This window comes from Camelus ferus, chromosome 14 (assembly GCF_009834535.1).
Source record: "Camelus ferus isolate YT-003-E chromosome 14, BCGSAC_Cfer_1.0, whole genome shotgun sequence".
Taxonomy (NCBI): domain Eukaryota; kingdom Metazoa; phylum Chordata; class Mammalia; order Artiodactyla; family Camelidae; genus Camelus; species Camelus ferus.
Window position 1 is genome coordinate 33,394,122 of NC_045709.1, and position 13,368 is coordinate 33,407,489.

At 48.8% G+C, this 13,368-nt stretch overlaps 1 protein-coding gene across 2 annotated transcripts in view; it reads left to right on the forward strand.

Moving 5' to 3' along the window:
- The first annotated feature begins 3,431 nt into the window (after positions 1–3,431).
- TMTC4 (transmembrane O-mannosyltransferase targeting cadherins 4) overlaps positions 3,432–13,368 on the forward strand; it is a 55,987-nt gene continuing 46,050 nt past the window's right edge. The window contains exons 1-3 of one of the 2 annotated variants that reach the window (XM_032496714.1): positions 3,432–3,575; positions 9,081–9,296; positions 13,096–13,211. In XM_032496714.1, the coding sequence (XP_032352605.1) occupies positions 3,522–3,575; positions 9,081–9,296; positions 13,096–13,211 (386 nt within the window). In that variant the 5' untranslated portion in view covers positions 3,432–3,521. The other variant, XM_032496715.1, reaches the window with a different exon arrangement.

The window sequence follows — 13,368 nt, forward strand, 5'->3', positions numbered from 1 at the left end:
TTAGCACACAGTATGGTATCATTTTGATTACGGCTAGCTCGGCAGTTTATGGAGCGCAAAATGTTAGATTAAGTCAGGAGATTCCAATTCAGCATTGCCAGTAACATACATTATGACTTCCAGACGCTGAGAGACATTGTTGACTGTCTGCTATGCAGTGGGCACGGCAGCTACAGGGAGTCCAGTAGTTAAGGGAGATGTGGTTCTTGCCTCCGTGGACCTCTAATGATGGAGATAGACTCTATATAATGACCTCATGGTTAGTTAGTTACAATTGTGATAAGAACTATGCGAGTACATTCAGAGGGACCTAAGGGTGTTTGGAGAGATAATCCAGGGAAGGATTTTCTGAGAAATTGACATTTGAGCAGAGACTTGAAATATGAATTAGAATTAGCCAAGCGTCCTGGAGGAGAGCAGAAAAGGATGCTGCAGGGGTATGTGAACAGCCCAGTTGGAAAGGAGCACAGTGCACTGAAGGACTATAAAAGTTCAATGAAGTTGAGCTTAGGAAATAAAAGTGACAGAGGCTTGAGATGATTCAGGAGCAGCAGGCAAGGGGCCAGGTCGCGCAGTGGACCAATGGGAGCAATGGGAGCAGTGATGTGCCAAGAGTGGCCACAGTGAGGGTCAATTGTCCTGGGCTAGGAAGTAAGGAGTGCGTTGTCTATAGAGAATTGAAAGACAGTAGTAAAACTAAGCAGGAGCTTTAATCATCACCATGCACTAGCAATTCTGTCTATCAGTGGTATGTTAATTTTTAACAACTGGTTCTCTGGGGAAAGTAAAGATGTGTGCCTATACACACACACGAAGGTATTTTAAACATTACAGATGTTTATAAATGTTATAAATGATACAAAGGATTGTAGCACACAGTTTACAAGTAAGGATAAAGTATGCAAATACTTTTTACTACAACTTCCAAATGGTTGATGGATTCTCATGGAATGCTTTTGTTGAGTTTTGCTAAAGGCTTGTATCTGTACCCAACTGACGTTTGTAATTCAATCATGATTTCACAAGTGGAATTTCATCTCAATCTGCTCTTTTCCAAATACATTTATTATCATGTTCATAGCAGCACTATTTACAATAGCCAAAACATGGAAACAGCCTAAATGTCCATCAACAGGTGACTGGATAAAGAAGATGTGGTATATTTATACAATGGAATACTACTCAGCCATAAAAACCGACAACATAATGCCATTTGCAGCAACATGGATGCTCCCGGAGAATGTCATTCTAAGTGAAGTAAGCCAGAAAGAGAAAGAAAAATACCATATGAGATCACTCATATGTGGAATCTAAAAAACAAAAACAAAAACAAACAAACAAACAAACAAAAACAAAGCGTAAATAAAGGACAGAAATAGACTCACAGACAGAGAATACAGACTTGTGGTTACCAGGGGGGTGGAGGGTGGGAAGGGATAGACTGGGATTTCAAAATTGTAGAATAGACTACACTGTATAGCACAGGGAAATATACACAAAATGTTATGATAACTCACAGAGAAAAAAATGTGACAATGAGTGTGTATATGTCCATGAATAACTGAAAAATTGTGCTGAACATTGGAATTTGACACAACATTGTAAAATGATTATAAATCAATAAAAAATGTTAAAAAAACAAACAAACAAAACAAATACATTTATTATCATTAAATCTGATACGTAATCTGTTGAACTATTTCACTCTTATACAAATTAAACCCACTAAACTAAAATCTCTTCTTGTCAGCACTAAGCACAACACATTTTTAAGTTTAACCTGCATTATTAATTCCTCCATCACTTTCTTAAGTCTAGCAAAAAAAAAAAAAAAATCAGCAAAAACCAGCAAATCAAGCTCTGATTCTTGTTTGCCAGTTTCCATGATGGAAATATTCCTAAAGTTGCCACCTGCAATCTACCAATGTGACAACAACAAATGTGCGTTAGAAAGACCACACACACACAGTAGCACGGCACTGAATGCAGAAGTGGAAATGGGAAAAAGTGGACAGATTTCATAGACATTTAGCAAGTAAAATCTTGGTGATTTGTTACATGCCAAGGGTGAAGGCCGAATTGGGGAAACGACTGGACCCACCACCATGACAGGGACACCTAAAGAGGAGCAAGAAGTGAGAACACACCTTCCATTTTGGATGTGTTCCATCTGAGGTTCTTGTGACACACCCAAGTGGAGAAGTAGAATAGGAAACTACACACATGGGTTTGGAGCACAGAGAAGTAAGGATCAGAATTGTAAAAAATGGGCCATATTCATTGAAACGCTGGCAGTGTGTTAAATCATGCAGGGAAAAATTATGGCTTGAGAGGAAAGGGGCCAAGGCCTTTAAAATATATCATGTGGAGGTTATCAAGAAGCAGATAAGCAACCCAAGGAGATGGGAAAAACGAGGGAGCAGAGGATCACTATCATCATAAGTGTTTTAAGGAGAAAGAATGAATTTTGCTAAGACATCAGGTAAAGTGAAGGAGAGTGTCCTTTGTATTTAGTGCTTGTGAATGTTGTTGGAGACTATAGCCAAGGCAGTTTCAGTGAAATGCGGAAACCAAGAAGTGAATGCGAGTTGGGAGACTAGAAAAGTGTGGTCAGACAGCCTTCCAAGAATTTCAGCTACGGAGAGCAGGAGCGAGGCTGGGTGGCAGCTGGTAGGGTACATGGAGGAGATAAAGACATGGGGCTGATGAAATGCTGATGATACGGATCCAAGCAAGAGAGAGATACTGAGCTTAGATCGGACTCTTTGATACTGGGGGGAAAGGCGGGAGAGGGGTTGGGTTTGGAATCCGTGCTTTTAGAATTAGCTTTGTAGTTCTGGCAGAGGAAAGTCGAAAAAGTTTGCCTTTTTCTTGAAGCAAGACAGAGTCATCTACTGAGAATGGCGAGAGGAGCAGTAATGCGGTTGGGAGCGGAAGTTTAGCACAAAATGACTTGGTAAATGGAGGATGGATGGCAGATCCAGCCAGGTGAAGGGCCACAATAGGGATCGTGGGTCAGCAGGTGAATGAAGACCAGGGCCGTGGAACAAGATCTGTTGAAAACAAAAGCAGGAGCAGCAGAGCCTTGGAAGGAAGAGCGCAGTTTCAGTTCTTTCCTGAAAGGCAGAAAGGGGAAACACACTTGAAACAACTCCTCCCAGACAGGAGGAAGTCTAGAGTGCTGGTCGTTCCTGTCCAGCTCCTCTTCCTGCAGGGACGCTGCGGTCCCTCCGCCGAGCGCGGCCGGCAGCACGAGCAGAGCGACACAGGCCAGGGTAGGCTCCCGCGAGGCGAGGAGCAGCGGGAGGGAGTCCCGCCCGCGCGGCCCGCCTCCCGGAGCCAGACTGGGGCCGCCCCTTCCCGGCCCGGCCCCGCCCGGGTTCTGCGCCTAGAACTCCGCTTCCTTCTCTCCGGCCGAGTCTGTCTGTCCCTGAGGCTCCCTCTCCGCGACTAGCGCCCGCTGGCCTGACGTCATTGGCGCGCCCACCAATGAGCTGAAAAGGGAAGGCGGCGGCGTGAAAATGACGGCAGAAGCAGCCAATGGCTGCGAGGAGAGGGCGGGCCGAGGCGGGAATGTGAGTGAGAGCCCGCGCGCGTGGGGAGCTGCAGGCGGTGCGGGCCGCGCGCGGCGCGGGAGTGGGGGCGCGGCGGGGGGCGGGGGCGCGGCGCGGGCAGCCCCTCCCCCTGCCCAGCTCCGGGCGGGCGCCGAGAGCAGGCGGACTTTCCGCGCCCGGGAGGGAGATGCGGCCGCCGCTCGGGCTCCTTGCAGGTAACACGCGGGGCCGCCCCCGCAGGGCCGAGTGCGGCCGAGTGCGTGGCGGGGTGAGCGGACTTAGGTGCGGAGCGGACGCGGTGTCCCTATTGCCGCCGCGCCCCGAGTCCTGCGGCCCGGCCCGAGCCGCGCGGCGGAGCTGCTGGAGGAGTTGGCTTCGGGACCCGGGCTGCGGCCGGGGCCGGGGCAACGGGGGATGCGGGCCTCATCGCCGTGCGCCCAGTGTAAACAGCATGCGGGACAAAGGGCACGGCGTGGAGGGTGCCCGCTCCGCCTGTCCGCGCCCCTGCCCGCTCCAGCAGCGCGGGCGCTCCGTCTACCCCAAGGCTCACGGGCGCCTCTGGCGCGTCCCCAGAGCGGACACCTGGCCGCGGGGCCCCGCGCCACCCCGCGCCTGGCCGCCAGCTGGCCCCAGCGCGAGCGATGGCTGGTTGCAGCCAGGCGGCTTGGCTGCCTGCCCTGGGTTAAAGGCGGCTCCCCTGCAGCGTCGCGGAGTGCCAGCCACTCCGCGCTGGCCGCCGAGCCGAGCGGCGGGAGAGCGGTGTGCCCTGGATCGGGGCGTCCGGGGCCACGGAGGTGCCACTTCCCTGCGCGGGCTCTTGAGTTTGGGGAAGCCGAGCAGGTGGCGCCACCGCCGCCTCACCTCCTGCGAACTCCATGGGGCTTCTGGTCTTGTTGCTGTTGTGACTGTAGACTGTGTGTATTTGCTTCTTTTTTTAACCACACACAAAAGAAAGGAGGAGTTAGAGGAAAGATCTAGCCAGAGCATTGTGAATCATCCTACACTGCTCTTTCTCTCGGAGAGCAGATGGATGGGGAGAATTTCTTGAGAAACAATTAACAGTAAGAACGGACTGGATCCCCTCCCTGTCTCCTCTCCCTGCAGTGCTGAGCGTGCCTGGCGCGTCCCAGATTGGGGCGGGTGTGTGGATGGGGTGGGGTGGTAAAGTGATACTGGCTGACTTACATGGGTAAATGGCTACAAGCTAGCAAGCTGGAAACTTTCTGGGACAGTGGAACTGTGCATGTCCAACCACTGCACGCATTCTTGCTATAGGCAGGCATAGCCCTCGTGTGTTACTCTTGTGAAGGCAGTCACAAAAGGAAGATACTTGGAGTAGCATTTTGTCCAGCGCTGCGTGGTGCAGGGCGGTAGGGATGACAGTCTTCGGTGCCTTAAGGGCCCCAAGGAAGGAGCAGCCAGCTCAGGTCTCCAGATGCTGGGTCAGAAACCATCATGGCCTTTATTCTGATTTCTGGAGGCACGGTCTCATCCCAGCCTGGCAGAGAGCAGCTCGCAGGTGGATGGATTGTTACCGATGAGGTAGAAAGGCCAGCTTGAGGCCATAAGGCCCTTAAACGCCCAAAGCAGAATATTCTTCAGTAGGTGGGTTGCTGCTGATTGCTGATTTTCCCAGGGATCATTTAGGTTTGATCTGCCAGCCCCTTTACTGCAGTCCAGGCCGCTCTGTCAGCCATCACTGGGTTCCCTGGGTTCACAGCTCAGTGACTGATGTTTGTTTGCTTTTGGGGGAGGACATGGGATCCCTGTTTGAGGTCTTTTTTCACCTCTTTATTGATTAGTTTGTTTTAACCCCCTGAAAATAGAGGCTTGATATAAGAAGTCTGAGAAATTGAGAATAAAGAGACCTCTGCTTCGTTCCAGATTCATCTCCTCCTCAGCGCAGTTAGTTCTCAATGCAGTGCGAAATTGGCACAAGAGTCAGGGGTCAGAACAGCACCAACTTTGGCACTGGTAAAACTGGCTGGAGCACTACTTGGCCTGAGCCTCAGGCCGTGTTGCTCCCTTCTTAGTTTTCAGACAACCTTACTATCCAGTTGTGGTCCAGGAGTCTGGGTTCCCAGGCAGAACATCCCCTGGAGAAGAGGAACAGGGCAATGCCACCAAGGGACCATCCAGAGAGAAACAGAACATGTGTCTTCCTGTTTCATGGCCTGGATACAAAAAGGGCAGAGGGGACCCATCTCCCCTCATGGACCACCTCATGCTGCAGAGTTTCTTTTACTTGAGCGCCATGCCCTTCTGGGATCATTGCAGAAAAAAAAAGGCTGTTGTTAGAGGAAGGAGTTGGGAACAGGATCAGCGTGTATGGCCGGGGGTTCATGCAGGACATACAGACGCCTGGCCAGGGAAGCAGTATTCTGGGTCTGCCCCAAGGAAGGGTGCCTTTTCTCAACTGTATCAGGTCACAGGATGGGCTGCTGCTGGCCTAGGTTGGGAAACGCATCTACAGGAATGAAGAGTTAATGGCGACATCGGTCATCCCAAGATAGGAGGTCAGGGCCTAGGTACCAGGAACTCATCTCTCCAAAATAACAGTGATGGGGACTAGTTGTTTCCATATGTTCTCTCATTTAAACCTTACCACAGCCTCCTGGAGTCAGCAGTGGTACCCTACTGTGCTGATGAGGAACTGATTCTAGGAAGACTGGGTAGCTCAGGGTCGTGCAGGTAGCAAGCCTGTGCTCTTAACCACTGGGCTGGCCTGGGAACTTTGCATAGGTTCCTCACACGTGTAGCTTCATTGCATTTGCTGATTCACAGTATTTTCTGAATTTCCTACTACTCATTAACCATAATGCCTTAATGAGAAGGGCATACATGAGTATTCTCAGGGGCAGAAAAGAAATGGGAGCCTTGGAGACAGCAGGGAAGCTGCCATGGGGAGGGGAGGGCCAGCCAGAATGGGGAACGGGGGCAGACTGTAGGTTCCCTGAGATGCCTGCAAGAGAAGAGGAGGAGGTCATGCTGAGACTGGCTCACCAGTCATCAACATGACTCCCCAGGGGTCCAGGCCTGACCCACCAGGGCACCCCGGATGTTTGGGTCTGTAGTCTCTCTTTCGTATATCTCAGCCGTTGCCTGATTAGTGTGTGTTACATACAGTCTGAGAAGAAAAAGGAGACAGGACAACTTATATAAAAGTGCAGTTTATTTCCTGACCTAGTAGTCTTCCTTTAGGGCCATTTGAACTGTGTACAACCTTTTGTGAAATAATATTCAAATATTTGGGCCTGAAGTGGATAACATCAAGACCAGTTATGGGACCAGCTGTCAGCTCACTGCTCTATTGTGCATTCAAAATTGATAGAAACTGTGTGCTTTCCTTCACATTCATTTTCTCAAACAAAGAGCTCTTTTATTCCCTCTGTGTTAAGTCATAGTATCTTCCTAACTATTCAGTCTTTTTCATTTATTTATTTATGTTTAGTAGCAGGATTAATTTCTTTTGCTGAAATGTAGACACAGTGGTTGGGGCCTCCATGGTGACCTTTATTGTTTCTGCAGCTGTAATTTGGATTTGACCAGTGGTTTATCCATTCTGTAGAAAAAAAGGAAAAGCAACAGATAGTGGCTGGCATATTCCACCCAGCACTTGCTGAGAGTATCGGTTACATCACGGGGAGAAGCTCGAGGGACCAGCTCTGAGAGAGCTTCAGGGCCCTTCATCTCTGGATTGTAAACCTGGGCCTCTTGCCAGCACCTGGAAAGGAACAGTGTTACTACAGGAGAGGGCGTCCCATTGACTGTTGAATCCATCTCCGTGTTCTCTCAGATAGAAGCCCACAGAAAAGATGCCTGTGACCTCAGAAGGCCTCTTAGGCTGACTTCCTATTGATTCTAAAATCTGGGGTATTTCCTTAGAGAACTGGAAACAGATACAGTTGACCCTTGAGCAACATGGATTTGAACTGCACGGGTCCACTTCTGTGTGGATTTTTTCCAACAGTAAAGATGACAGTGCTACATGATCTGCAGTTAGCTGAATCGCTGGGTGCAGAGGAGCTGCAAATATGAAGGGCTGGCTGTGAGTCACTGGTGAATTTTCACCTGCGAGGAGGGTCAGTACCCTAACCCTCGCATCATTCAAGGGTCAACCGTACTTCTTAGCTGCCTTCCCAATCGAGGGACCTGGGATCTTCTTCCATCTCAGCACAAAGAAGGGGGACTGCTCTCTTGGTACCAATAAGCCAAATACTTCAGGAGATTCTCGAAAGAGACTACGTTTGTGCCTGTGCTTCCTCCCTCCTTGAAGAAAGTACCTGTAAAAATAGGTAACCTTCCCTCAGTGTTCAGTAAAGCCAAGCCTTGCTTCTGAGCACTTTAGGTGTCTTGTTTAACCATCATCGTAGCTATGTAAAGTAGGCCCAGTTATCATCCCCATTATAGAGGTGAGGAAACAGAGGCCCAGAGAGGTGAAGTCACTTGGCCAAAGATACACGGATTGGAACGTAAGCAGTTTGACACAAGCATGATCCTAGTAAATCCAGAGGGAGTGTCTGTTGAGGCTGTGGTGGGAATGAGGACAGATTAGGTGGGATGGGGGTGGGAGGGGTGGGTTGATATTTGGGCAAATTTCAAGGCAGAAAGTTCTTAGGCAATGCTCACTGCTGGAAAGTTCTGCTATGCAGAGGGGCACAGGAAGTGGGCTCAGAGAGGGTGGGGGACACACAGGCCACAGAACTCATAAATGGCAAGGCTGAGAGCAGACAGTTCTGGCTTTAACACTTTGCCTGTTGGGAAGAAATGTTAAAATAAATATTTGTTTTGAACTTGACTCTCTCTCCGATATTGAAGTTCATGTCTTCTCCTGGAAGAGCTTCCCTCTTCTCCTTTAGGATCCGGCTCATCCTTCTGGGATAAGATACTGTCCGAAGCCAGTATACCATGTGCTCTCCTTCCTCTGTCCTCCTGTGTGTGAACCGCTGGCCTGGCCACTGCGCGTGTGTCCCGCCTCCTCATCTCCATTCACCTCTCCTCCAGTGTGTGTCCTGCAGATAGACTGTAGCTCTTCCAGATCAGGACCAGGCTACACACACACACACACACACACACACACACACACACACACAAACACACACACACAATGTGCTAAGACTTGACAATAAATATTTATTGATTTTCTTCTTGATTGGAGGAAGCAAGATGGTAACTTTTTTTTTAACTTTGTAAACTGGTTCAAGGACTAAAAAAAATGATTTGCCTTGTGGGGTTGATAAATATGATTCCCTTAAATCAATCTTTCTCAAGGATAATCCAATATCAGAAACCCAAGGACTTCTGATTTGGTGGGTTGAACTTGGGCCCAGGAGACTCTCTGTGTGTCCCAGGGGACTTTTCTGCCCATGAAACCACAACTGAAAGCTTTTAATGATTTCATATCCTATAAACTCGCAGGAGGAACGACTGTCTAGCTCTTACTCTCTTGAGGTCAACATGTCCACTGTGTAAACGTTCCTAACAACACTTCGATGAATATTTATAATCATGTCACTTTCCCTGCAGGTTTCTCACCAGCATAATGCTGAAGCAAGAGGCTGGCAGCCCGAAGGTTTCAGGATGGCCGAGTGGGATGCTGATCTGGATTACATCGTTCCGTCTTCTGTCCTTCCTCCCTTCTGGGCTAAGCTAGTCGTGGGCTTTGTTTCCCTTGTGTGTTTCGCACGTAGCTACGATGGAGATTTTGTCTTTGACGACTCTGAAGCTATCGTTAACAATAAGGTTCGAGTCTAAATTTCTCTTTGATGAACTGATGTTAACCATTCACTTACGTCTCAGTGATAATCTACATTTGTGTTGCATTATTCTCCGCTGAACTTTGGTTGAGCCTTTGCCAGGGCCCCAGCGTGCTCAAGATTCCCCGTCTCTTTCAGATAGCGTCTTCTTGATATAGGGCCCTTTTATCGCTGGCAGCAGGGTCTCAGCGCCCTGCCTAACTGCAGGCTTTACCCTGGCCGCGTGCCCTTCACGGGGCCCCAGTCCGCGCACGTATCAGAGAGACCATTATTCTAAGACTACAAGGCCAGGGTGTTGCAGGGCATTGCAGACTGTTTCAGGTTTTGTGACAGATTCCCAGTGCTCTAAGGCAGAACGAGCCTCCCCCATACCCCCTAAAATAATCATACATTTGCTGCAGTGATGGCCAAATCTGATCACTCACCAGAAGGTGTGGCCTCAGCAGCAGGCAGGGAGCTGACTCCTCCTTTGTCCTTTGCTGATGGTGTCAGGACAGCCCGCTGACAGCGCCGGAGGGCCAGGAGGGCACTGCCCGGGGAAGCTGCGGTTCCTGCTCGTTTCCTATTTGAAGACGCAGATTTGCTGAATTTGCAAAACCCCAGCCGGTCTTGCTCACCAGTGGGTGCCAAGAAAATGATATTTTCTTTCATTCACTGACTAGCGATCGAGAAGAAGAAATAGGTTGTGGGAAGGGAAGAAAAAGATCTCAGTGAGCTAAAGGAAAATCAGAACAAGACACTTAGAGGCGGGGAGAGCCCAGAGGAGAGGGAACGAGGAAATGGCACAGGTTAGGGCCCTTGTGACAGCCTCACTGCTCGGCAGATGCTGTGTGTGTGTGATGAGAGCTTGAAGGCATTTGTGAATCTCTCTCTAGTAGATGCAGTTGTAGCGACTCTTTGTAACACTGTCCTTAAATGCTCTTAAAATTTTGAAGTCATGGATTCTACCCAGTGAGGAAAAAGTCATTTTCTTGTTGAAAGTGTTGAGAAAAATTCTCTATATAATAAACATGTATTCCGTGGGAGGGAGGTGGGCACGGGAATGACTGTTTTGCAGATATTTTATTTATAACATACTGTCAGTGATTTTCTCTGTTTTCATGGCACACACTGCAGCCTAGTTGATGTTTCTTTTTAGTTCAAGTTCTTCACCTGTAATTTTCCTCAAGTTCACCCAGCAGTTACTGCATATTCCTGTTTTGGTTCTTTTTTGAACCGTGCCTAAGAGAAAAAGAAGTAACTTTGTAGCACTAAGCAACTATGTCACACTGATGGCTTAATAGCTACAGAATTGGTTTTCTAACAAGGCTATGAGGATATGCCTTTATTTTTTAAATTCCATTTGTTGAGAGTTTCTTGATTCTTCCACTCTTGTGAAGTAGAGGATATCTAAAGTGTGAACTCAGGACCTACATCGGAGAAGTTTGGGGAGCAGGGCAGGGGAAGTGTGAGCTGTGTCGTCTGTGAGAAGCCCTGGCTGGTATGCGGTTGTAATTCCCTCTCCTTCTGTGCAGGAAAGGCCGATGGAGCCATTTCGTGGCTCTGCCGTGCGCTGTCTTGGCAGTGTTTTCTAGAGCATCACACTGTGCCCTTTTTGTTAACTTGCTAGCCCTCTTTTTTTCCTTTCCTGTTTAATGAAAGGCCCTCCTCTGTTCATTGGCACTGTGCCTACAGTAATGTGAAACAGGCTGTTACTGGGTTTTATTGGTGTCCAAGACTGTTTTCCAGATGCTTCCTTGTAGTGTTGAGTTGCCTTTTTTCATTGAGATGATGATTTTCTTTGAGACAGTGGAGTTAACAGGAATTTCAGATGCAACACATCTTTTCCATAAATCAGCCCGAGGAAAGATTGACCTTTCCTCCTGTAGCGCACCCTGCTGTGCGTAGGCTGCATCAAATCAAATATTTAGAGCTTTGTTGGTGTTCATTTTCTGCTCAAATGGAGGGAAAGATCGTCTGCTCAATCCCTTCACAACTGAGAAGGAATTTCTGGGACAGTGTGAAAGTACAGTGACTTGCAGTTTTGTAACCGAGTAAACTAAGTTAGTGGGTAGATCACACAACCTTCATGAAACATCTAACGGACTCGTAGAGGGAGCCCCTGGGACATGCAAGGCCTCTGAAGCTGATACCCAGCAGAAGTGAAATTCACCCTCACAGTGGGTATCAGGTGACCAGCTGCCTGTCCTCCAGCTTTTCCCTTGGAGGCGTTAAGCACCTAAGTGGTGCATACTCACTGAATTACACTGTGTGTTGTAGACACTGGTTGCTCTCTTGGACCAGCCGGGATCTGACATGCTTCTTCTGTCTGGGGGCATTTGCACCTTCAGATGGTTATCAGATGCAAAGACTGTCTGGACGTAGACACAGGCAAAGGCTGTTCTATCGGATGCACCTGCCTGTCAGACTCAGGAGCTAGTCATACATGGGGGATGGGGTGGGGGGGTCCAGAGGCAGCGAGGCAGGCTCAGCGAGATGTGCGGTGGTGTGATTGGTGGGGTGCCCTTCTGGCTGCACTCCCCTGACTGGTTTTCCAGCCCACCGAGGAGTCATTGAGCCTTGCCATTTCCTTTGAAACATTCTTTTTTTTTTTTTTCTCAAGTTAATCAGTGTTGTTTTGGTAACTGCAGTGAAGAATCTTGACTGATAAACCACGCAGGGCTTATCACACCATAAGTTCTAGACCCTGAAACATTCCTGTTTAATTATGCTGTAAAGAGAAAATTAATATTCAGTTTTGATATTTACTCCAAGGGCCTTGTCTGCCTTTCTTCTTGGTAAACACAGTTTGAGTGATCTAGTTTCATATTTAAGTGTAAAAAAAAAAATAGATTTTTTTTAAGCATCTCTAGAACAGTACCTAATTAAATTACCTTATGAGATAGGTATCATTTTTAAATATTGAGTCATTTTTATCTTTAAAAATAATGTATGTAGAAGTTGTTTTTTCTTTAATTTTACTGTCTGCTTTAGCTCGTGATCAAGAATAGAAAACTTTAAAATAGATTTGCTTTCTCACCCTTATGTTTTAAGTGGGGTGTTCTTGGTAAATTACCTTATGTATTGGATATGAGAGAGGGTGATAGTGACCTCATTGACCTCATTTAGCAAACAGTCCATTTTTTCACACAACATGGATTGAGCACCTTCTGTTTACTCCCACCAGACACAGGGGTGGCCCAGGCCTTGTGGCCCCCAGTCCAGTGGGGCAGACAGATGGCAGGCACGTGACTGTAAGCCGCGCTTGCGGCGGGTGCTGTGAGGGCGGGTGCAAGATGCCCCAAGACCCTCATAGGGAACTGCGTCAGCTCAGGAAGGCCACAGCCCAATGGCGAAGATACGAACATTGGAGGGCTGAGGGGTAACTGTTCCAGTGGAGACCTGTGCATGCAAAGCGCTGAGATGGGTAGAGGCAGGAGCCATGTGGGGACCAGACGAAGGCCAGTAGCAGAGCACAGAGTCCACGAGATGAGTCTGCAGAATTCAGCGGGAGCCAGAGCAGGACATAGGCTTTGTCCTGGAAGGGGAGGGAGCTGTTGGCTGTTGCAGTGTTTCAGGTGGGGCCGGGTGGGGTGACCGATTTGCATCCTGGAGAGGTCAATGTGGGGGACACATCAGAGGGCACAGTGGGCCTGCTGGGAGGCCTGGCTGTGTCCTCGGTGAGTGGTGACAATGGCTTGGCCTGGGACTGGTGGGAGAGGTGGAGAAGAGAGTGTGAGGAGCTTTAAAGCAGAGCACTTGGGGAGGGCTTCAACGTCCTAACTCCAGCGGGGGTGTTCCCGCAGGACCTCCGAGCAGAAACACCCCTTGGGGACCTGTGGCATCATGACTTCTGGGGCAGTCGGCTGAGCAGCAACACCAGCCACAAGTCCTACCGCCCCCTGACCGTGCTGACTTTCAGGTGAGAGCAGTAGTGGGGATGGGGTGGGGGGCACTCGGGGCTTGTGTGCGATACTGTACCAGGTCGTTTTGTATGAGGTTCCCCGGTCCATGATTCTGAGGCAAGTACAAGCCTCTCGCTACGTGGGTCTCCAAGTTCATGCTAATCCCAGCTGCAA